This window comes from Heloderma suspectum, chromosome 3 (assembly GCF_057233095.1).
Source record: "Heloderma suspectum isolate Gila_16-S chromosome 3, 16-S_ref, whole genome shotgun sequence".
Taxonomy (NCBI): domain Eukaryota; kingdom Metazoa; phylum Chordata; class Lepidosauria; order Squamata; family Helodermatidae; genus Heloderma; species Heloderma suspectum.
In genome coordinates, this window is record NC_139460.1 from 240,252,876 (window position 1) to 240,278,167 (window position 25,292).

Below are 25,292 nucleotides of genomic sequence, written 5' to 3' on the forward strand. Positions count from 1 at the left end.
GGGTTTTAGTTGTACTGAAGGCAAAACTACAGAGTGCGCTGCTTTTCCAACCATATAATAATACAAGGAGCCATTTGCAACATGTGTTGATTTTACATCTCTCTTAAAAGCAGAGAGGGCCTCTCCTACACTGAATATGGCAACACTGACTCTCCCCTCACCAGTGCCAGTAGGTCCCTCCTCTCAGCAAGGATTTTTAGGACAAGGAGGAAAGAAAGACTTGTAGCATGAACCGTCCAAACTACACAACCTATGTGAAAGAGGGAAGGCTGAAAGCCCTCTAGAATATGCCTGTTTCAAAGACAGAAAAGTCAAGGAAAAGAGGACAGACATGAAGGTACAGTGGGGGGGGGGGCACAGTGGGGAATTGGAAGGATGGCTCAGGAAGATATGATATCGTATAACAGCCAAGTTCCAGAAGCATTTTGTGCATACAAAGAGATCTCCATCTGCACTTGGAATTTTCTTCTGCATGTTCCCTGAAGCAGGTCCTAGTGATAAATTGCTAAATAATAAAATAGACGCTTGGTGATTCAGAGGAAGAGCTACAATGGGCGGGCGGGGTGAACATCACAGATGAAAAGCCACTGCTGAACGTGTAAGCAGATAATTTTGCATTCATACCTTTCTGAATTGCTTCCCATGTATGTGAGCTAGAGAAGCCCTTCCAGCCCTTCCTTCCTTCCTTCCTTCCTTCCTTCCAAGAATGGAGCGGGGTGGGGGGAATGCACAGTTTTATTAAAACTGTGGAGTGCCAATGCTTGGGAATTACTACAATGCTCATGAATGATGGAGAATTCAGTTCAAAACCAAGGGCTCCTTCACACAGAGCTTTTATCCTGCAATTGAGATTGCTGCTTCACGGAAGTTTGTGGGCTCTTTACATGACTCCGTCACCCTGCTGTGATCCTCCAGGGTGTTTTCTGCACTAAATGCCCTTTGTTCTATTTTAAAATAGATCACAGATAATGAGCTATCAAATTAAGGAAAAGCAAGAAGAGGAGCAATGAGATCAATGAAAGGTAATGGAAGACTCAGATATAGGGACAAGGAGGGGGGAAGGGGAGGGGGGGAAGGAAACACTTATAAAGGGAGTCATTGTGGTCCTGCATTTAAAACTGAAGCAGAAAGCCCTGTTTTAAATGCAGGATTTTAGGCTGGTGTAGAAATGCCCCAAACTGAGCATTGAAGTGAAACACTTGCGTCTGTAATCCTATGCATCCTTAACCCTGAGCGTAAGCCCCATCGAACATAATGGGGCTTACTTCTGAGTAAACATGCTCAGATTGTGCTACACATGTACAGAAAGGGTAATCTAGCTCACCCGACACTTTTCACAGCACTGTCCTTCAGCACACTCTGATCCAGCTTTTAGCCTGCAGGTGGCAGCGTCACAGCAAGGGTTGGCACACTCCTGTCAAGAAAATGAGTTTATTTATTTGGGCATCCAGTGCCAAATTCTCACAAAGAATGTACATTAGTGAGGCTGTGGGTGCTTCCAGACTAGGCTTTTATTGTGCAACCACACCGCCTCATTCATGGAGTTTTATAGAGAATCCAGATGACGACATATTCCATTTGTAGGCAGCCCTCCTGTGTTTTCCCACTGCTTCTTCAGTCTTTTTTTCTTACCGGAGAACTTTTTGGTTAAGGAAGGAAAGACGGAAGGGCAGCACAATGTTGTTGTTTTGAATTGGCAGCACTAGGAGCTCTCTGGAAGCTCTCTCAGCCTAATGTGAATAAAATATTTTTAAATGTATCTCTACAATGACTTTTCAATTTAATCAATAATTTTTAAAGTATACTTTTCTAACGACGTAAGGGGAAATACATACATTTTTATAAATGCCAGGAGCAAGTCCTGATAGATTATGATTCCCCCCTCCTGGTATAATTACTGAGATTCTAACTTGTATTAGAGAGCAGTCCTATGTCCCCTAGACAGCGGCTGGGGGAGATAGGATTTTTCAGCTTCCAAGTCCCGAGCTCGTAGATAGTGCATAGCTGGGAAACCGTGCTCCCCTCCCCCTCGTAGCTGGGGTGGAGAGAACCGCAGCAGCTGCCCCTACATGCCTCTCTGTGCTCGTAACACGGAGCATGGAGAGGGTGAAAATAGGGCGTTCCCAGGGGCGGGGACCATGGAAGCTGTTTTAGACAGCTTCCTATGTGGTTTCCAGCCCCATTCCCACCCACTCCCTGAAGCTGTGCTTAGACACCCAAAATCAGCCATCTAAGGCAAACTGCAGGGCCGCCGGAGTATGGAGGGAATCCTCTCCTCTGTGCTTCAGCCACTCTGCATTGGATAGGCAGTTGCCTCTGACTTCAGAGGAGGTCGGAGGCAACTTACTATCTCAATAGGAGTGTGCCCTTAGTTGCATATCCATCATCTCCCTAAGCCTAATAAGATAGATGTGAAGGAGGGGAAAAGAAAGTGGTGGCCCAGAGCAGTAGCAGCCTTCACATTTATCAGAGCAGTGCCCAAGCAAGGTATGGGCCCTTCCCAGAGCCAGCTCCTCCACTCAGCCGGGAACACCAGTGGGCTGAAAACTTAGCTAAGAGCATTTCTACACTAGCTTTTACTGCACGCTCATGATTGGCCACTCACGGAAGGTTGGGGGTCCATTACATGACGTTGTCAATCTCCAGAGTGTGTCCCGCACTTTTTGAGCTTAATCCCACTTTTAAAAGATCAGAGATAAGACAAAATAAAATGAAACCCGAAATATCAGCAGCTCCTAGATGGCACTGTTTCATTGAACACTATACAGCATTGCTGAGAAGGAACGTTTTCAATTTCCAATCACATGCTCCCTGTCTAATGAGCCCATCCTGATCCTGGGAAGAAAATGTAAGCAAAAGCTGCGGTAACACTGCGGGACATTTCCTTAATGTAGAGACGCCCTAAGTTGCTGCCGCAGGAGGCCAATGCAGGGGTGAAGAGAGGAGAAGAAATTAATGCACTGAATGCTAAATCAAAATGTTAAAAATTACCTACTTTTGGAGTGCCACAATCACATTCTTCATTCTTATCCACAATGTTATTGCCACAGACAGGTTCTGTGAAAATATCATTTGGCTTGGGGGCATTTCCAAGACAGGTTCCTCTGCCTTTCAAGATGAGATTCTCAAAATCATTAGCACTGCAGCTGCTGAAGTTCTTGGACCCACTAAAAAGCAAAAGATTGGGCAAATACATATGCCAAATAAAAGCCATCTGCAAAGTAGCATGTTCCCTGTTTTATGCCTACAAACCATTATCTTATAAAGATCAAGTACTTTCCATTTTAAGGAAAAAGAGATGTAAGAGCATTGGGCTTTTTTAAGAAGAAAGAAAAGAAAAAGAAAGGCTAGAGATGTTAAACAGAGAGGGACAGAGATTACTTTAGGTCAGGAGTCCTCAATGTGGTGCCTATGGGCACCCGAAATATTTTTAAATATTATTATTTTTACAATATTATTACAATAATTATAATTACAATATTATTTTTAAATATTGTTTTTCCATTTTTTTAATATGCATACCTGGATTTGTATGAAATGCATACAGCTTTCTAGCAATTTTACATGGGCTGCAACAATAGTGGACCATCAAATATTGAAAGTATTGGAAGGTCCGCAATCCATTGCATTATAGGAGGTGAGTCTTTATCCTTCCAGTGTTGTAATATTAGTCCTTAGCTCTCAAAAATGTTCAGAGAATCCATTTACACTGACAGTTTGTTAATTTCCACGAAGCAGGTAAATAATTTAAAAGAGCATGTACATCAGTGAATATTAAAGACTCTTGAAGTACAAACATTTTCTGTGGAATACCCTCCCTGCAAAAAGAAGCAACTACCAGACATTGCCAAAACGTATGTTTAAAAGAAGCATTAGCTGTATTGCACTGCCAGCAATTAGCTGAAACAGACAATTCTTTACTAAAGAGACTTTGTGGTGTCCAGTAGACACAAAGCACAATTTTTTGCTCAATGAGATGCAGCCTGAGAGCTATGGATGTGAAAGGCAGACACCAAAACACCGACCCACTGATTAGGCATTTTGTGGTGGTGCCCATAGCAGTATCTCAAATGCCCAATTGCGCCAGAAAGGTTGAGGATTCCTGGGTCCAGAAAGGATGGGGACCCCTGCTGCAGGTTGTTACTGAGGAGCTCAGCCTCACAAACCTTGACTCCAGAATCTCCATGTTATTCCGGAGGCAGGGGTCAGAATCAGCCAGGGGAAGAAAGTTGCAATTTACATTTGCTGACCTCTAGCCTAGTTAAACTGACAGGAGCAAGCCTCACTGGTGTACAAAGCATGGGAACCTCAGCACCTGCAGCTTGGATAGTTTGGTTAGTGACTCAGCAAAGTACATACTGAACTGGCTATTCCAGAGCCCTGAAGAGAAAAACACTCCACTCTTGAAGCACCACCACTGCCAGTCAACACACCAGCAGTCATTAACAGCCCTTAAGGATAGCAACCTCCGCCCAATGTCTGCACTCAAAATCCATGGTGAATGTAAAGTTCAACCTAGAACGCCTTTGGTCTAAGCTCAATTGTGTTAATCTAATCAGATCTCCCATTCTGTATGAAAGTTGTGCATTAATTAATCTCTATATTCTGTAATAAAACACACACACACACACACTTTTCATTTAAAGCTAGGCTGTATACAATCACAAATTTCCCTTGAGTATAGGTGCAAAGTGTGACCTCCTTGTGGTGTACCCCGACTATAGATGGACAAGTGTTCCCCTGCAGATGTTGCTGCATGCGTGGTCGAAGACAAGCAGTAACAAGGCATTGCTGAAAATATTCTGCTAGTTCAGAAAGTAAAAGTTTGAAAGTGGAAACTGGTATGAGAGTGTAACTGTGAAAGCTACAATTTCCAAAGTAAAGTGGAACCTAGCAATTAAAGTAGTTTGGAGTGACAAATGTTTATTCAAGGCCAGTATCTATGGGTAGTCTGTCTCAGCACCAGTTTAGGAAATGGGTCACGTTACTGAGGTATGCTAAAATACTGTTGCAGCACTACACCAGTTTAGGATGGTAATCCCTGATCCTAAGCACTCTGACGGATCAGTCACCAAGAGACAATTAGCATATTGGACCACAATCTATACATCCAAAATAAATAGAATGTTAAAAAGAAAATAATGTACACTTACTTAGCAATACTGTGCATAATGTAGCTACCTGGGCAATTTTTATCATCGTGGTTCATTCCCAGATTATGTCCCAGCTCATGTGCAACAATTGTAGCTTGATATAGCACAGAATTCCTATCAAACTGGCAAAGAGATCAGCATGGTTAACAGGATGTGAAATGATAAAACCTTTGGAACAACAATAGCTCCTAGCTTATTTGAATGGGAAAATGTCTTACATTTATATCTGATCTCTCTATATCTTCCCTTCCCAAGTTTTGTTGCCTTCCCCACTGTCAAAAATTAAATTACAAACTACCTAGAGACCTGTTTGCTACCTGGAATAGCAGAATTTAGCTTATCAGGAAAATCCTGTAAGCAGAACCCAATCCTGCACCCCACCCCGGATCTTGGGAGAATGTAATTTATGCTTATGGGAACAACTGAGTTATCCATCACCATTCTGCAGACTGCAATCTATTTTCCTTCAGTCCATTAAAGTGAAGGCAGAAAAAAATCATTTGCATTCCTTCCATTTGCTTGTATGGAACACCGAAATACCATTGACCAATCCTTCTCCTCATATCCTGGGGGTGGGGTAGGAGGAGGAGAGAATTAATTTTTACCTAAGCCAGTAAGCTGGCCCTGCTTATGTGACTTTGTTAACTACCATGCACAACTATGACACTGTACATAAACAATGAAATAAATAAATAATGCAAATTTTAAAGATAGCAACATAAAGATAATGTTAAACTACTGTCTTATGCTCATTACTCATCTCATCATCTAGGTCCAGGTTCTACAACCTTTCATGATGTCATAAACAACCCTACATTTGCTTTCTCCAACTCAAAGCCCTCCAGATGACTTTTTGATGTAGAATTTGGGTTGCTATAGTATAAAATTAGGATTCTCACACACACACACACACACACACCCCTCTGCAGTGTTCAGATACCTTACACAGAAACCAATCCATCTACTTAGTATGAACCTATTCAGTTACTGAACCTGTTCATTTTATTTTTTTTTAATTACTATAAAAGTAAATGTTTCATCAAGGCAAACATTTCCCACTTCCACTCCTAAACATACTGGGTGAAGCTCTTATCATCAAGAACTGGGCCAACAGTGTATGGTGTAGATGTTTCTTTGCTAAGACCCCTTAAGACAAAACTATTTTTGTTGGACTGAAACATGAAAGTGATTATAGGCTACATATATAATAACCACACTCCAGAGCAAATTTCCAAGATCCTATGGACTTTCCAGAATGCAGTAGCATAGGTATAAGTATTTTTGACTTGATAGACTAATATGTTCACAAAAGAGAGAATTAGTATACTTACAGCGCTGATTGACCCGCCATAATCCGGACTACAGACTGTCCCAACAAAAGCCATTCCAACTGCTGAACCATAGGCTCCTCTTCCTCTGCAATGCAGGAAAAGAATGTGAACAACATGTTTGAAATTCGGGACTGTGTTCACCCCTGTAATTGCGCTGTGGAGTGCCATCTATGGCATCTAATGTGGAATCTAGCAGATGGAGCAGAACCTAAAGGAATTTCAACTTTCATACAAAAAAGAGCACTGAATCCTCATCATTGCAGAAATTAGCATGGAAACACATTTGCTAAAAAACCTATTTACTTTCAGCTAAAATATCTAGGACATAAAGAATCTGGGTTTGGATTCAAATGGCAAACACCAGTCAGTCCCCATATTACCAAAACAAACCCCACAGCCCCCTTCAAAACAATCTGCCACCTCCAATTATCTGAACATAAAATTCCAAATTCTGAATCTTCCCCCCGCTACAACTTTACAATGTGGCATTTAGCCATATTTTCCTAAATTGCACTGTTGCTGGGCAGAATCCCAGCTGCATATTTTTTTTAAAGCTTGGGATTCCAGTGTCCCTGACTATAACCAGTGATTGGTTTCTGTAGAGCAGGGGTGGGCAACTTGTGGCCCTCCAGATGTTTTTAACCTACAATTGCCATCATCACTCACCACTGGCTATGCTGGCTAGAGCTGATGGGAGTTGTAGGCCAAAACACCTGGAAGGCCACATGTTGCTCACCCGTGATGTAGATTAGGGGTGGGCAGAAGGTAGATCTCCAGATGTTTTGGGCTTCAACTCCCAGAAGCCCCTGCCAGCATGAGCTATGGTCAGGAATGCTGGGAATTGATGTCTAAAACATCTAGAGATCTACTGTCTGCCCACCCCTGATGCAGAGGAACAATACTTACATGATGAGGTGGCTAACATCGTTTCTTTTTCTCCCCATAAGATTTTTCCGTCTCCAATCCACAAATCTGCCCACCACATCTCCAGCTGAACCATTGTCCACGTCTATCGGGTTTTCATTTGTCCATATTTCCACCCCAACTAGGACAATTTGTATGTTTAAGGGATGAAACATCTGCAAATACATAGTTATTATTACTATGTAGGTTTTAGGTGCCATGCCCCCAAACCTTTGGTATTTGTTCCACTTCTGGCACCAAATTGGGGGGGGGGGGCATCATGCCATAGGAAGGTAACAGGACCACCTCAGTTTCATCTGCTGCCCTTGGATAGGCATTCATCACACTGAAGACCACATATTTTTGTATAGATGGTGCTCCCCAGTGTGCATACAAATGCAGATCTGAAGCCCTTGTATCATACAATTCCTGATTATACATAGAATACACATCCCACTCACATGTAATACACATCCCAACCTTTAAGAATTTCACCCAAAAACACCACTCTCAGTGTAAGTTGCATATGTGTTGGACTGCAGTACAATTTGGGGGGAAAACAAATCATGGTATGCAGTGTAATAAACACACATCCCCATCCAAAGCTGCCTTATTTACATATTTATTTGATTTGTATCCCTTGTTCCTACCCAGAAAAAAATCACACTCACAGCGACCTTAAAGTACTAGGACTCCCAAAATTGTCTAACTAGATCAGGGACGGGCAAGCTATTGCCCTCCAGATGTTTGGGCCTACAACTACCATCAGCCCTAGCTACCATAGCAATGATGAGGGATCATGGGAGTTGAAGGCCAAAACATCTAGAGGGCCACAAGTTGCCCACCCCTGAACAAGGTTGTTAGAACCACACAAGGCTGCAGAGGGGTACTCCTCATAGCAGCAAGGAATCTTTGAGCAATAGTGGCATTTGGACCAAAAATACAAAACCACAGTACGCCCAGTGCAATAAGGCAAAAGCATCAATTGGCATTAGTGCAAGAGGAATATGTGGCTCAGCAATGCCATTCGAGAAGCAGGGAGTTGGTGGGATGGGATGGAGCGGGTGTTACAGGACAGGGGTTGACATCTGCAATGGGATGCTATGTCCCGTACAAGTGGTTGCATCTACTACCATTGGCAAAATGGTGTAGTTAAGGGAGCTGACAGTGTATTAGGAAGCAAATAGGGCAGAACTCTCCATCTGATAATTTGCCACTTTAAGCTGTGTATTTATTGTTACATTTATATCCCATCTTTTTTCCTCTTGCAAGGAACCCAGTGAGGCTTACTTAGTCCTCCTCCTCCTCTCCATTTTATCCTCACAACAACCCTGTGAGGTAAGTTAAGCTGAGATTCAGTGACTGGCCCAAAGCCACCTAGTGAGCTTCATGACTGAGCATGGACTAGAACCCAGATCTCCCTAGTCCCAATCCAACACCCTAATCACTACACCATGCTGGCAAAGGCTGTCTAACAAGTGAGATATTAGAATTCAAACAGCAGACATTAACAACGTTTTTGCTATCATTGGCTATACCACTAACTGCCAAAGTAATGCTGGATCGGATCCAAGATCTGCCTTATGTTAACAGAAGGTCTTTGCTCACAGAAAGTGCATCTACCTGATTTTCAGAGACACCCCTCTCCCACACTCCACAGTTCACCCAAGGACCCTCAAACCTCTGCATAGCATTTTCAGGGGGCTGGAGATGGTGCCAAGGGGAGGAGGGGGCAAGGAAGTGTGCTTAGTTCTATGTGCCTAAATGTGGATCCAACCCAATATTCAAAATGTGGATCCAACCCAATATTCAAAATGTGGATCCATCCAACCCAATATACTAACTAACTAACTAACTAACTAACTAAATAAAGTGTTTTGTGCTACTGGGAGGGGAGTCGGGGCCAAAAAAAGACTCAGGCTGCAAATCCTAAACTTACTAGGAAGTCATAATGAACTACATGTTATGACAAATGCGTAGCGTGTAACTGATCCAATTTTTTTTTTTACTTTTGTTTAACGGTGCAGGGGCCCAGTCCAGACTGGAATCACCATGCATGGGAGGAGAGGGTTACAACTTCCTGCACAACCACAATCTCCTCCCCCAATTCACCCACCTTGCACAGGGCTAAAAGGTAAAAAAAAACATTGGTGCCAATGGAGTATTTTTTTCCTTTCTTTAGTCCCTTTGTGAGGGGGAAGTGCAAATTTAGGAGGAAAGTGGCTGGGTGGAAAGGTTTAACCCTCCCCCCATCTGCAGTATTTCTGATCTGGATTGCCCCCCACCCCCGCAATTAAATTAAAGAAAAAGTTAGGCTCAGCTACATGCTACGCATTTAACATAGTGTGTAGTTTAGCTCTCAACGGGGCCTCCTTCAGAGCAAACTTACTTAAGAATAGCAGCTTTTAACCTTTCTTCTGTGCATAAACATTATCACAAAGATAATGAGAAACACTTTCTGTCAGCCCCAGGCCACAGGAGCATGGCTGTTTATCTGTCAACATTGTACCGAAGACCTGTCTTCACACTAGATGGCCTGAAAGACATTTTCCAGTCTCAAAGCTCTCTTTAAACTGATAGGACGTACAAACCAACACACAGTTGACTGGACGGAATAATGAAATTCATCAGTGGAACTTAAGTGTATCAGTGGGATTATAGAGGGATGGATCAGTGTCAGGGCTGGTGACACTTCAACTGCAGTCCTTGTAGGAGCTACCCTGACTTACAGGACAAGTGTCAAGGGTAGGCATGGTTGGGCACCTGCCAAGGGACCACACCCCAGCAGGGGCCCTGACAACAGCCTCATGGAGTTGCCCCTCCTCTTCAGTATTGTAACCTGCTTGTTTGTGTGCCTCTTACTCTGGCCCAGACAGTGGTGGCAGAGAGAGGGAGAAGTAAAAATTGCCACCAACTACTTCCTCACTGGCTCAGGCATGAGAAAAAGGATGATGAGCAATAGCAGCTAGTAACAGTGGTGGTGAGTAGGTGGACTCACTGAAGGAGAGAGCCCTTTGAGAGTGTCTTGCCCAAGGGCCCTCAAAAACCTGGAGCTGGCACTGCTGATTTGTCAAATCTAATATATTTGAGGGCCATGTGTCCTGGCATTAGACCTTTATCCAGCTCCATACCAAGCTTTGTGTTTGGGTTCTCTTGGATCCCTGATGTCTGCATATTATAACTTATATGACATTTCCAAATGCTAATGTTTGTAAACCACCCAGAGAGCTTCAGGTATGGGAAGGTATAGAAATGCAATAAATAATGATAATAATAATGTGATCATTTAAATAGAGGACACTAGTGCCAAATCATTTTTTCCATGAGACATCTTAACCAGACTCATTTTCACCTATTTTCAATATTGGCACACACTCTTACATAAAACATTCCAGAAGATCACAAACCTTAAACCTACAGTTGTGTGTTCTTTGGTCAGGCACCTTTTTGGCAAAATCAATAGTAGTCAAAGCCAGGAAATAAACAACATGAACATAAGAAGAGACTGATTTTGCTGAGGCAGACCACAAAGCTAGTCTCTACACATACATTTGATCAGTGATGCCATCCAGCTACAGCAGTAATGAAAATATTATTGTACTGTCTTTACATTTTCTACAAAACAGTGTAATAAATCACTAACAAATGTCTAACGTATTGTCTACAGTGACTTACCCCATCCACATAATTAGCCATTTCAACCGTTTCCTTTTCTACAGCTTCAACATCAGATTTTTTCAGCAAATACTGAAAGAATTCAAAACATAAGATGTTCTAGGGCAGGAAATTCAAATACCATAGCAAAATGTATTAGGTTGAAAGAAATTACCCTGTTTTTATCAACAACCATATACAGTTCGACATATCTTTTGTCCGGCAGCACGGCTCGTCTTCTCTAGAAAATGAAAAGTAGACCACATTACTTATATTTGTTTCATTTTGAATTACTTCAAATAGATAAGCTCAATGAAAAATGTCAAACTATGTTTTAAGAGGTACCAGACAGGCATCCATGGAAGAAGCCAATTTACCAGCTGAACTTGTATTACAGGATTTACAACTCACGTACATTGAATTGTTTGGAAATAGGTAACCCCATTAAGGTTGAGAAAACAACTGTTCTCAAAAGACTGAATGGTCCTCTGTACAAAAAAAAGAAAGAAAGATAAATCCCTACCTTAAATCCCATTCACATCAAATAACTTGATTAAACTGCGGTTTGCAAGGCTGTAATGTAAATTTCCTGAGCTGAAGCTGACTTCAGGCAGGACAGATCAAGATGAGCAAGTCATTTTTGTAATCTGATCATTAGCATCTTTTTCTTGGCATTATTTTAACTACAGAAGTAACGGAGAGAGAACTACAGAAGTAATGGAGAGAGAACCCTATTTGGAAATAAATTACAAATCTTTGTTAAAAACCAGAGGGATCATAAAAGGTAAAATAAATAGCTTAATAAAGGTATATAATTTTTGAAAAATAAGACAGAAATACATTTACCCTTAGAAGTGTATCTTTACTAAAGGGACTATGTGATATATTTGTGTATTTGAAAAAATCCACACTCTGCTCATGGTACAGGTCGTTGGTTGGCACGCCACATATAAAGGGTTGTTGGTGAGAATTTTCTAATGCATAGAAGAAGTGTTCAAATTTATCTGATCCACTGACTGGTTCCATGCCAAACTGTTTGCCACCAATATGGATGATTCCCCTAAAACCATAAAAGCATGAAATGTTATCTGATCAAGCCCCACCCACATAAATAAAGATAACCCTGGGTAATTCCTGCTAAATAATTCATAGCAATAGCATTTAGTAAAACTACATGTTTAAACTGCTGGTTTCTCAACAGGCTAATAAGAAAATGTATTTTTAAATACATGGTGACCTCTGAGCATGAATTAATATCACATTCATGTCTGATATAAATACCTACATGCACACACATTTTGAATCACCAGTTACCCTGGTGTTTCAAAATCCCCAAAATCTAAACTATGCTTTTGTACATATGAAGGACACTCAAAATAACAAGCCAGTATAAAGTTCTGTCTTGTTTGGCCAAACTCGGCTTCTACAGCCCTCAGTCCATCCCTTTAGGTCACAATGCTGTACAAGTCAACTAAGTCAAAGATAGAATGAAAAGGAAAGATCGTACCTAAGCCCATCACAGATACTGAGGGCGAGCAGAGAGTCCGCAACTCCTTCAACAACGCCATGGTAATAACAGTGGCTCTGAAACCAAATAATTAATAATGGCTTTCTTGTGCAAATGGCTGTAATTTAACAGGAGAAACTATGCCATGCGTACTCAGATTGACACCTCATTCCTAAACACACTTACTATGAAAGTCTCTGGATTCTGCTACAAACTTATTTCTAAGTCATTGTATTTAGCACTGATAATCAATCCATAAAACAGTAAAGTATCTCTCACCAGATGGGTTATGTCTGGCCCACCACCTATATTGAAAGCCTCATCTATATTGAAAACTATATTGAAAGAATGTCAAAAGAACACTCTGGGGGATGGAACTTTGCTCTGGGAGACCTAGCCAATCCAGTACCAGAGGCAGTATGCTTATGTGCACCAGCAGCTGCGGAACACGGGCAGGAGGGTGCTGATGCACTCACGTCCTGCTTGTGGGTTCCTGGTTGACAGCTGGTCGGCCACTGTGTGAACAGAATGCTGGACTAGATGGACCCTTGGTCTGAACCAGCATGGCTCTTCTTATGTTCTTATGGCCTAAGGGGGTTAGATTCATATGCCAACTTAGGACTGGCCAATGGAAGATATCCTTGAAAGTGGCCCTTGTAAATTATATGGTAATTACATGAAAAGGAAAGGAATTATTTGTCAAGACAAACATGTTCCTTGACTATCACAGCTAACTGGGTATAAATCATTCTGGCTTAGGAGGAGGTATAGTGTATTTCCTGAGTGTGAGACAACGCCCTGCAGCATTGTGACTTCCTGGAATGGGATGATGTCAGCATCCTCTCAGCCTTCGCCAACCTGGTGCCCTCTAGATGCATTGGAGGACACCAGCTTGGCCATGCTGTCCATGCTCCAATTAGCTATGCTGGCTGCAGATGATGGGAGTTGTCATCCAACCCATCTAGAGAGCACCAGGTTGGAGAAGACTCCTCTAAAGCAACCAGTTTGCAATGTACAGCTATGTAGTTTCTAAAATAACACAAGGGATCCCTCCATCAGAAAGGAGTCTTTCACTGACACCATACCTTAGTTTCAAAGGGAGTGGTTTCCAATTTACCATCTTTGCTGTAGGTATATGTTCTGAAATTTTCACCAAAAAGGTTTCTGAAAGAAAAAAAATGCATTTCATTGGGCATGGACTAAAAATTTACCTCAACCAGTGAATTATTTGGCAATTCATATGACAGCACATTTCCAATAAATATTCTAGACAGCAGCGAAGTCATATCCTGTTACACCAGGGGTGGGCCACACAGCCCCCAGCCTTTGTGCAGCCCCCCATCCCCAGAGTGTCACTGCTATGCCATCACCGTGATGACAAACTTCAGCAGGGCAGTGACAACAAAAAGATGCATTTCCTCTTTAAAACAAAGAGTGCGGTCAGCCTTATTTCAATAACAAATCACACTCTTCCTGTTCTTCCTGGAGCACTGCACACCGTGTTTTAAAGCAGCAATGTGGCTTTTTTACTGCCACTGAAATTCAGTGGCAATGAGGCAGCAGCCATTTCGCCGATGGTGTGTGCGTTCAGCCCCCACTGAGGTTCAGGGGGCAAAAATTCTGGAACAGCTCCTCGCTCCTCAGGGGTTGCTACTCCGGGGGTGGGACAATCAAGGGAAAGGCTTATCAAGAGCACTGGAGGCTGTTTCTGGAAGGAAACCCTCCTTTCTATGTACTTAACATCATGATGGCACTTTGGATCCTGGACACAATTTACATACTATTCATTATTTTTGTTTTGACACTCTTAGCTACAGATACATTGGTTGGATTGTTTAATACTGGCCGAAAGAGTAAGTATATATACAATATACCAATTAAGAGCATACATGAGCATCTGCTCAGCCTTCCCCAACCTGGTGCTTCAGAGCCCTCCATTTATCCAACAGCCTGCCGGCAACAGCCAGGCAGGGCGGGAGGAGGACAGACGCTTTTACAACCTCCGGTTCCTCCAGTTTTGTTATTTTCACCTAGACAGGCCTGTGAGCCTGTGTAACTGACTTACCTCTTGGTGGGCAGGAATCAGAATGGAGAGGCTTGAGGATGCAGTGGATCCATGTCTCTTCTTCCCGTCTCCTCCCCTCGCATCACCCCGCCCCCTTTTCTCCCCCCTTGACCTTCTTCTGAGGTCACTGTTGCTACCTTGGAAGAGGAATTACTATGGTACTTTCCAGTTGCAAGGGGTTATGGGGGCTTAGATTTTCCCCTCCCAAGGTCATGGCTGTGACTTCGTGTGTGTGTGTGTGTGTGTGTGTAGAATCTGCAACAACCTATGGTTCCTGGGATGTCCTCCCAGCAACCATAGGATTGCTCTGTAAAGGATCATCTTAAAAGGGTTAATTAAAAATAAGAGTAAGACATTCCATATGACATATCCATCAGTAAGAACATTACTGTTATTCTTACAAATATAAATAACATTTTCTCAGCTGCTACTCCTTGTCTCTCATTCAGAATAAGATATTAGTACATCCCTCCTCCCCGTTTCAGTAAATGCTATTCCTTAAACCTTCTCCTCACTTGTATTCCATCATTCAGAGTGCTTGTTCCAATCAGATTTTAATACAACTCAATTGGATCAACTCAAATAAAAACTGAAAAGATCTTTGAACAGTATATAACATACTTATTTTTCCTTAACTTCAGAATATGTGTTCTATTTCCAGTTTGAATCAAATAAGACAGTTGGTTATCTGAATGTTCCTGAAAAATAAATCATATACATCATATGGCATGCAGTTTTCTAATCCATCATAAAATCAGTGGTGTTTCTTATCAAAAACATATTGCTACAACTTTGATCAGACTTCGAAACAGAGAACAAATCGACAGACCTCAATCCAACTAGCTGTTTCACACTCTTCCAGAATTCCTACCAAATAGTTTTTCAGCTTTATACATAACAATAGATCCTCTGCATTTAAAAAAAGGGGGGGATTTTACACCCCAAACCTTCATTGCTGTGACTGGTGCACAGTCTGGCTTGTGCTGACACAGCTACAATAGCATCTTACAAGGGACAGGGCATTTCAGCTTAGCTGGTTGTCAGCTAAAATTCTATTATGGGATATGTAGCTGGCTCCATAAACCCATCAGAATAGTACACAGAGCATTCACCAATCATTTTTCACTCATTGAAGCTACTTATCATGACCAGAGCACCATATCTGGCAAAAAGGGCAATTGTTTTATTATAATACGTTGCTGTGCTACATAATGTCCCAGATTAGCTGGCAACACCAACAAAATGCTTTGGACAATAATATGCAGCCATACTTTTATCCAATCTTGTGTTTTGCCAGCGCAGTTAGCCACAGATTAGATCTCTAATCAAAAATGCCTGCCTTGTTTATTTGTAGACTTTGTTGGGTATGGTAGGATATCACATTAAGAGCATCAAAGAGAAATCTGAGACAGAAACAAACCTCATGAAAATGCGTCCAGCGCTTCTCCCTGTCTATCAGTCTTCGCGGAATTATAATCTCATGTGTGGAATGCCCTGACATCTGATGAGCATACCCTCCTAAAAATAAAGGGGTTTTTAAATGTTTGTAGAAAGTTTTTCCAACAATGTCATAATGAAATTTATTTTATACAGTTCCAAAGTGTCTGGAATCTTCCTTTAAAGACATTATAGAAAACAACATTGGATTTACTGAAAACCCACAAAATGTTTACATGCTTACCAGGTAAGTGGGAATTTTCTTCAAACTCCTGGCCTGGAATCAAACATCAGCAAAGTTTGGCATCTGTCAAGGCTCATGCACTGGTAGGGGGCACAAAACCAATGGGAGACTCCAAAATTGCCTTACGGGGCAATTCTATCGATTGTATCCTCACTGCTCAGAAGCCTCCGAGCTCGGAGGCTTCCAAACTTCGTATGCCCTGCAGGACTGAAGTCAGCAGGGAGGGAGGAGTGGTGGAGGTGATCTTTGCCTCCTATCCTCAGCCTTTGGCAATTCTTTGGGTGCCTCGGAGCAGGAGGGAAGGTGGCTGATGGAGGCTCAGGATATCTCATATCCTGGCCTCTCCGGTATTCTCCCCTTCCTCCTTGATGGAATGCCCCCTTTCCCCCCTCTCCAAGGTCGCTTTTCCGACCTCAGAGGGCAGCCAGCACAGTTCTTTCTGTGCCGGCTGCGAGGGGGTGGAGGAGGGGGCATATCTCCAAGTCCCCCTTCTGAGGTTGGAACGCTGTCTCCAACCTCAGAAGGGTTTTCCAAGCCATCTTGTGGTCCCTGGGACTCTTGCCCAGGGACCATAGAATTGTTCTCTTAATGTTTTAAGAACTCCTTGAGGGGAGGGGAGGAAGAGGAGTGGAGCAGAAGGATGGATAGACAGATGGAAGGGGCAGATCATGAGCTCAAGCCCAGCTAGTGGTGAAGCTACGGCTGGACCTCAGGTCCCCAAATGACCACTCAAAGAGCAGCAATTGACGAAGGTAGTGGCAAACAGGCCAGGCATCAGCACCTGGCCAGCATGGACCTGCCAGAGCCCACTAGGGCTGACCCTGGGTGCGGCAGCATCCTTTCTTCCTTCTTGTCTCTAAAAACATTTTATAGCTAAGGGGTGGCTGGCATGTACATGGTTACAGATGTTTATTTTGCTATTTTTACTTTAGAAATATATTCTCACTTCCGACAACAAAATGGTGCTTACTCCCAAGTGAATGTTTTTAGCACCAGGACAACAGAAGCAAACACAGTTGTATTCCTGCAGTCATGATGGTGTCATGATGAGTTAAGTGAGTTTAAAACATGGAATTCTATGCATGCTCAGAACCCTTCTTTTGATCTGTTGCCAAAATTTTTTGGCCATCTAAAGTGGCGGGGGCTCATAAGACCACTAAGTCCGGGGTCTGAAATTACTTAACAGTACCACTGGCTGCTGCTTAGGCCCAATCTCCAGCAGCAGCCACCTGGGAGGAGGAAGAGAAGGAGGTGGGGGAGTTTGGTTGTTTGTGACATCTTGCTGGCTTCCCAGCCTACCAGGCAAACTGAGTCCTTCTCCTGTCTCCTGTAGCATGCAGAGGCGGCACCTCTGCATCGTGCAAAGTGCAACGCTAGGTGCATGCTTAGCTTCACACTTGGAGATGCACGCAGGAGTGCACAGTGGGATCCCCCCACCCCACCCCACCTTGGAAGATGCAGGTACAACAGCAAAAACCACAGCAGGAACATCCCCTCCTGGAGGGCGGTATTGCCACCTAACCTCCTCTGGGGTGACGATCTGTAATACGGGAGAGCAACATCAGCTAACCATAGCCTGGAATGTGGTTTTAGCGGGCCCAAATGTGTTTACCGGTGGAGGAAGTTGGGGCCACTATAGATGTAGTGCTGGGCAGAGGGTGTTACAGTGGTGGGAGGCGACAACATCGGGAGAGGGGAAGGCGATTGAGACACTTGAGTGCTCTATCCCCTTCCAGTCTGCCTTCCAACCTCAGTGATTTTGGTGGCTTGCCTGCAGTCCCCTCTAGCCTGAAGGTGCTGCTGATGACTGCCAGGTCGGCGACTCAAATAGGCAGTATCATTTCTGAGCATATAGCTGAAGAACATGCTGACCTGGCTGTGTTATCGAAACCTGGTTGGATGAACACGGAGGAATCAGTCTCTCCCAACTGTGTCCACCAGGGTTTTTCGTGCAGCACCAAGCTTGACTAGAGCGGCGGGGGAGGGGGGTAGCCTTGGTGTATAGGGACTCTGTCCCCCTGGTCAGATTCCCTATCCAACAGTCAGCCAGTTTTAAGTGTCTGTACCTGGTGTTGGGCACTCGAGACAGGATAGGGATTCTGTTGGTGTACCGCCCAGTCTGCTACTCAACAGTCTCCCTGCCTGAGCTGACTGAGGTGGTCTCAAACATGATGTTGAGGCCCCCAAGGCTTATGGTCTTGGTAGGTTTCAATATTCATGCCGAAGTATTTTGTTAGGAGTGGTTCAGGATTTCATGGCTGCAGTGTCAACTATGCACCTGTCTCAAATAATACCTTTCCCAATGCATGTGGCAGGACACACTTTGCACCTGGTTTTCTGTGCTGGATTAGGAGAAAATGACCTGCGGGTGGGGGAGCCAGTAGTGACTGCTTTGACATAGAAAGATCATTATCTGATCAGTTTTGACCTTCAGGCCACCTGTAACCTCTTGCAGGGCTGGGGCACCAAATCTGATGGTCCGTCCCCAGAGGCTGATGAATCCAGATGGATTTTTGAGGTCACTTGGGGATATTCCTGCAAGCTTGGCCAGCAGTCCTACTGAGGTCCTGGTCACCGCTTGGAATGAGGAGATGACCCGGGCTACCGATATGATCGCTCCCAAACGTCCTCAACCTAGTCGTAGAACCATGTCAGCTCCTTGGTATTCCGAGGAGCTGAGGGCAATGAAATGACTGTGTCAACGATTAGAACACAAATAGTGGAAGACTCGGGATGGATACGATAGAACACAGGTAGGAATCCATTTGCGATCTTATTCTGTGGATGTGATGGCAGCGAAGAAATACTACTTCGCCATCATTGCATCTGCTCAGTGTTGTCCAGCAGCACTCTTTTATGTGGTTAAGGGCTTCTTGGGTGTAGGCCTTAGAACACAACAACTCAAACCCTCAAAGGCCCGCTGTGAACAATTTGCCAGACACTTTGCAGATAAAATCCCTCGTATTCGAGCTGATTTGGATGCCATTGTTTTGACAGAGTCTGATATGGACGGGGCTGGTCCACTATTTAGTCACGTTATGGATACTTTTTGGCTTGTGCGACCTGAGGGTGTGGACAAACTGCTTGGAGGACTGAGGCCAACTACTTGCCCTTTAGACCCTTGTCCATCCTGGCTTGTGAAATCTGCCAGAGCTGGGCTAGATATCTGGACCTCCAAGGTAGAAAATGCCTCCTTGAGGGACGGTGAGGTCCCTGCAGCTTTGAAAGAAACTGTGGTGAGGCCCTTGCTGAAGAAACCAAATGTAGATCCTATAGTTTCGGAGAACTACCACCCTGTGTCAAATTTGCCATTCTTGGGCAAGGTGCTGGACTGTGTGGTGGCCTCACAACTCCAAGCTGTTCTGGATGAAACTGATTACCTAGATGCATTCCAATCAGGTTTCAGGCCTGGTTATGGGATGGAAACAGCCTTGGTTGCCCTGGTTGATGACTTGCACTGGGGAATGGATGAGGGGAGTGCAACCCTGCTGGTTCTTCTGGACCTCTCAGCAGCTTTCGATACCATCGACCATGGTACCCTTCTGGATCATTTATCTGGATTGGGCTTGGGAGGCACAGTTTTAAAGTGGGTCCGGTCCTTTTTGGAGGAGCGCTCTCAGAAGGTGGTGCTGGGGGACTTCTGTTCCACTCCATGGCCATTAGCCTGTGGGGTGCTGCAAGGTTCTATCTTGTCCCCCCATGCTTTTAAACATCTACATGAAACCGCTGGGGGAAGTCATCAGGAGGTTCGGGCTGAAATGACATCTATATGTGGATGATACTCAGCTCTACCTCTCATTTTCATCTGCAACCCCAGGAAGGCTGTGGAACTCTTGAACCAGTATCTGGAGGCTGTTTTGGAATGGATGAGGCTGAACAAGCTGAAACTTAATCCAGACAAGACGGAGATAATGTGGGTTGGGAAACCAACTACTTCGGATGGAGGTTTACAGCTGGTCTTAGATGGGGTTGCACTCCCCCTAAAAGACCAAGCACACGGTCTGGGAGTCCTCCTGGACTCTGAGCTAACTGGAGAAGCCCAGGTGGCTGCAGTGTCCAGGAGTGCATTTTACCAGCCTAGGCTGGTATGCCAGCTACGGCCCTATCTGGAGAGGACGGACCTTGCCTCAGTTATTGATAAACTAGTCATGTCCCATCTGGACTACTGTAATACGTGGGGCTGCCTTTGAAGATGGTTCAGAAACTTCAGCTGGTGCAGAATGCAGCCACATGAGTATTGGTGGGGGTGAGGCGATTCTATCACATAATGCCTATACTGCACCAGCTGCACTGGTTACTGGTGTGTTTCCGAGCCCAATTTAAAGTGCTGGTTTTGACCTTTAAAGCCCTAAACGATTTGGGACCAAGTTACTTGAAGGACTGCCTTCACCACATCAGCCTGCCTGCACTTTAAGATCAGAAAGCGAGGCCCTTCTCATCTACCCACCTATGAGAGCAGATAGATGGGTGACCACACATGAGAGGGCCTCCTCTGCAATGGTCCCACACCTTTGGCACAAGTTGCCATCAGAGGTCCGCCATGCTCCATCATTGCATGCTTTTAAGAAGGACTTGAAAATGTATTACTTTACCGTGACCTTCTCTTGAGAAGATTGCTGTTTTCGCTGCTGTTGTTGGTTGTATTGCCAGCCTTTATTGTTGCTTTTATTGCTATTTTATTGTGTTTTTGTTTTTATCATTTTTAATATTTTAACTGTTTTATGTATTTTATTGCTGTGAGCCACCTTGGGAGGGCTTCTGCCCTGAAAGGTGGACAAGAAATTTTTGAAATAAAGTAAATAAATAAATCTCATTAGTTTCCCTCCCTCATTTGGTGAGTGAACAGGACAGAGTGCGAGCTCAGCCTGATGATGGCTGTGCAGCGAAAGAAGTAGGAACATCTGTTTCCTCTGGTGGGAAAAAGGGATCTTAGGCTGTGATGGAAAAGCACACGAGGGCAGCCTCTATGGGCAGGCAGGCAGGCAGCCAGTGGTTGGTTACTGATTTATCAGGTAAAGACATCATTAATCTTCTGCCAGTGCAACCTAGCCCTTGACCATTGTGGGATACAAGTGAGCTGAGCTGAGCTGAGCATCTCATCAGTTCCTTCATCTACCCACTGGTCCATCACAGGCCATTGCAGGTGGGGCAGAGGGTTGTGCATGGTCAGGCAACAGCAGGTCTGTTGCCTGGAACCTATGAAACCCTGGTTCTGATGCTGAACCTCATCTCTCTTCCATTTAAGACTTTCTTGCCATTATGGTTTGTGTAGAATCCACGCAAAAATGAAAGGTGAACATAAATTGATTCAGCAAAGCTTGTCAAAGGTCTCTTGGAAATCTTTAGCTTTAATATGGTTTACAAGATAAATGGGATGAAGTGAGCAAATGGGCAAAAAGATGACACTAGTCAAAGAATTGTTAGGGGCTTTAAAAAAAAACACCCTGTTAAATAGATGTCCAGAGGCCATCCAACGCTGTCACTTTTTCTGTAGTAGACACCTTGGGACTGAGTTTTCCCTTAATGTAATTTCAGTTTGTGTTTTTAGCTGCCTTGAAGGGCCTTAGCGTACAAAGCAGGTGTTTTAAAATATAAAGCAAGCAAACATTAGTCCTTTTAATATCTTTATTAAGGTGGAATCCTATGAACTGTGCCTTCGCCACTCAGAAGCCCCTGAAACCGGGGGCTTTTGAGATTCCTATGCCCTACTAAGCTGAATCCAGCAGGGTGGGAGGAGAAGTGGAGAAGACCTTCAACTCCCTGCCCTCCAATCTCTTTTCAGCCCATCTAGCGAGGGTGCTTCAGAGGGGGAGAGAAGGAGGCTAGAGGGGGATCAGAATAACTCCCATCCTGGCCTCTCTGGTCTCCTTCCCGCCCACTGGAAGGCCCTCTTTCTTCCTCCTCCTCCAAGACCTCGGAGAAACTGTCAGCACAGTAGTTTCTGCATTGGCTGCCAGAGGGAGGGCTGTGGAGTTGGATCTCCGACTCCCCCTTACGAGATCAGAGCACTGTCTCCGACCTCAAGGGGTTTCCCAAACCATCCCATGGTCCCTGGGATGCTCACACAGGGAGCACCAGATTACTCTCTTATTGTATTAAAAATCATTTTGTATTTATTAAAATTCATTATTATTTTAAAGTATGTATTATTTTATGTTGTTTTTATATTGGCTTTTATATTGTATTTTATGTATTTCTCATGTAAACCACTTAGAGACCCTATGATATGAAGCAATGTATAAGTAGTATGAATGAATGAACGAACGAACGAACGAAACCTCTTCCCTATGTTTATGTAACAATCCCAGGCGGCCCCTTTGTCTGTTACTGCAAGACTTGTCAAAACAACCTCAGTGGTTCTGAATTTATTCAGGCCTCTGAAAACACTGCAGTGAAGATCACACTGCTGTTCAGGATTCCAGCCACTGCATTATTTTTGGCCCGCCCCTGCCCTCTTGTGCGTGGGTGGCCTGCTGACAAAAGGAAGGATGTTGTAACTGAATTACAGATCTGACTCACTGGCCTCTGTTCTTGCTAAAGTATCAGGCAACATCACTTGAAGAATTCTTCCCCCTTTTACAGTGCTGTATAAAGCCTGCTCATCAGCATTCCAGAAAAGAAAAGGAAAGGAAAGGAAAAAAAAGAAAAGAAAAAGGCTCCCACTGAGTAAATAACATGTAAAAAAAAAAACTTCTTACACATCTTCTTGAACTGACCTCCAAAATACATAGCAATGTCCTTCCCTAAAACCCTAAATTTGATACAAAACCTATCTCCTGTATTGTCTGCACTGGTTATGCTCATGAAAGAAGATATCTCCCCCTTAACAATGTACCAGCTTCCCACATTGTCACTTTAGGCTTCAGAACATACACTAATTAATCAGGTTCATTTAAACACACACACACACACACACACACACACACACACAGCTACTAATTTATAGCTGAATACTGATATAACAAAAACATAAATATTTTTTTAAATACAACCTACTGTAATTTAGGTACACATATTCTCTTGTACGTAATAATTTTTATGTCATTTTGAAACTATTCTGAAAGCCAGCCTAAATTACCAAATTACCAAAATGTCCTAATATTTTAAGCTAAGATACCTGTCATTGGAGGCCCAATGTGGTTTTTTCAGGAGAAGCATGGCCAATAACAGAATTATAATCATGGAATTGATCCTGTTTCACCTTGATTATTGCCAGATTTGAATAAAGTGTTCCTTTAGAATCTACTATTCAGTACATATTACAGAAATTGATCAGGATCAGTATGTTCAACATTCTGTTTCATCCTAGGAATTTTACCACCCATACTGCTTAGTGTTGAACAGATGAAAACATTTGCCACCTAGAGAATATATAGAGGGAGGGAGAATTTAAATTGCTGTGTCTTTCCCCTCTTTTTGACTATGACAATTTCAATTTGGAAAGCTAAATCAGCGATCCTAAGGTGGCAATCCTATACCCACTTACCTGGGAGTAAATCTCATTGAACTCAATGGGACTTGCTTTGAGCAGAGATGCATAGGATTGTGCTGTAAATGTCTAATTCACAACTCCATTTGAGTCACGCAGAGAAAGAAAAGCATTTGCATCTAAACTTTTAATACTCTGATCTGAAACAAGCTTATTTAGAAGCAAGTGCCACTTCCTGAACTTTCTTTCATGTAAGAGTGCATAAGATTGTTTCTGAGTACTTTGGCTTGATTGAGTTGGGCTTTCTAAACAGACAAGGAAAAAAAAAACTCACCCTCTGTCAGCATTTGTTTTCCAGTGCAGGTTAGTCCCAGTGTGACTAAATATAGGTAAAGTTGTAACATGGTGCATTCCTCCACCTTCACTGGCAAAGGTGTTCCAACGGGGAATGCCACAGCAAGTTCAGCAAATGGCTAGAAAACAGCAACATTGAATCCTAGGAAGGCAAATAATAGACATAGCAACAAAAGAATTCAGATAACACTGCCAAGGAAAGGGGAAGTGCTATTTGTGCCAACCCTGCAAAAACCGGTTAGACAACTTACAGAAACAGCTAGTCCTCTGGAAATTACCACGTACAAGCATTGTGATTGGAGAAAGACAGCCGTCAGTTGACCTCTTTACAGAGAAGACAGGGCAAAAATGAGATCCCTCAACCCTTTACAAACCCTGGGGGTGTTTTCACACCTGAAGCTCAACCACCTGCCTTTTAGTCTGACATGTGTCACTTGTGACTGCTGTAAATACAGGTCAGCAGGCCAAAAAGAGCCATTGATACGTTCAATAATCAAAAAACCTTCCAGTTTAAAAGATCAGACGATGAGGTTATCTCACATTGGTCCAAACTCCACAAAGCCAGGAGACTGGATGCTAAGGCTGATGTGTTATCTGATGTGCCCCATGATCAGTCATGATGTTGTGCAATGTCACAAATGGTGCTTGCTGTCAGGTTTCCCGATTCCCCCAGCGCACATGCTCAGGCAATCTGACACCAGACACCCAAATCAGTGAGATTTCTTTATTGCAGGAAATCCCACAGCAAAAGCTTAATGGTTACACTCCTCAAAAATCATATAGCTGATGGTCAGTAGCTATAGGCTCTATGTAATTCCAGAACAGTCCAAAGCTAAACACTACTACCGTGACTGAGATGCTCATCAATATGGTTTCCCTGTTGCTGTCTCCACAGTTCTGAACACAAGGGAAGGGACTCAGAATTCCTGGCGTATCTAACCCAGGCAATCCATATACAGGGTTCCAACCTTGTACCAGGAATGGGAATGATTTTTGGAATGACCCCATCATCAGGCAATCAAGGGATACATTCTTGAAAGGCCTAAACAAAACCACACCCATAGAGGGTCCAACTTTGAATCTTTTGTTGATAACTCCAGGCTACATGGTCGAAGACTACCAAAATCAAGGGAAGACACACAAGGAGTTCCATGCCACCGCTTTCGCATTGGTAACTCCACACTGCTTGTGTCCAGGGAGAGGAAAGTCCAAAAG

At 43.5% G+C, this 25,292-nt stretch overlaps 1 protein-coding gene across 3 annotated transcripts in view; it reads right to left on the bottom strand.

Annotated features, from left to right (window-relative positions):
* The window catches only part of LOC146350935 (disintegrin and metalloproteinase domain-containing protein 9-like), a 61,807-nt gene that overhangs the window by 14,372 nt on the left and 22,143 nt on the right, over positions 1 to 25,292 (bottom strand). For all 3 annotated transcript variants that reach the window (XM_084845983.1, XM_084845984.1, XM_084845985.1), the window contains 13 exons: positions 24,058 to 24,219; positions 16,034 to 16,131; positions 15,235 to 15,311; positions 13,634 to 13,712; positions 12,549 to 12,625; positions 11,888 to 12,101; positions 11,217 to 11,282; positions 11,063 to 11,134; positions 7,391 to 7,563; positions 6,485 to 6,569; positions 5,154 to 5,275; positions 2,996 to 3,167; positions 1,325 to 1,414 (listed from right to left, as the gene is read on the bottom strand). In XM_084845983.1, the coding sequence (XP_084702109.1) occupies positions 1,325 to 1,414; positions 2,996 to 3,167; positions 5,154 to 5,275; positions 6,485 to 6,569; positions 7,391 to 7,563; positions 11,063 to 11,134; positions 11,217 to 11,282; positions 11,888 to 12,101; positions 12,549 to 12,625; positions 13,634 to 13,712; positions 15,235 to 15,311; positions 16,034 to 16,131; positions 24,058 to 24,127 (1,395 nt within the window). In that variant the 5' untranslated portion in view covers positions 24,128 to 24,219. The remainder of the gene's footprint in view (positions 1 to 1,324; positions 1,415 to 2,995; positions 3,168 to 5,153; positions 5,276 to 6,484; positions 6,570 to 7,390; positions 7,564 to 11,062; positions 11,135 to 11,216; positions 11,283 to 11,887; positions 12,102 to 12,548; positions 12,626 to 13,633; positions 13,713 to 15,234; positions 15,312 to 16,033; positions 16,132 to 24,057; positions 24,220 to 25,292) is intronic.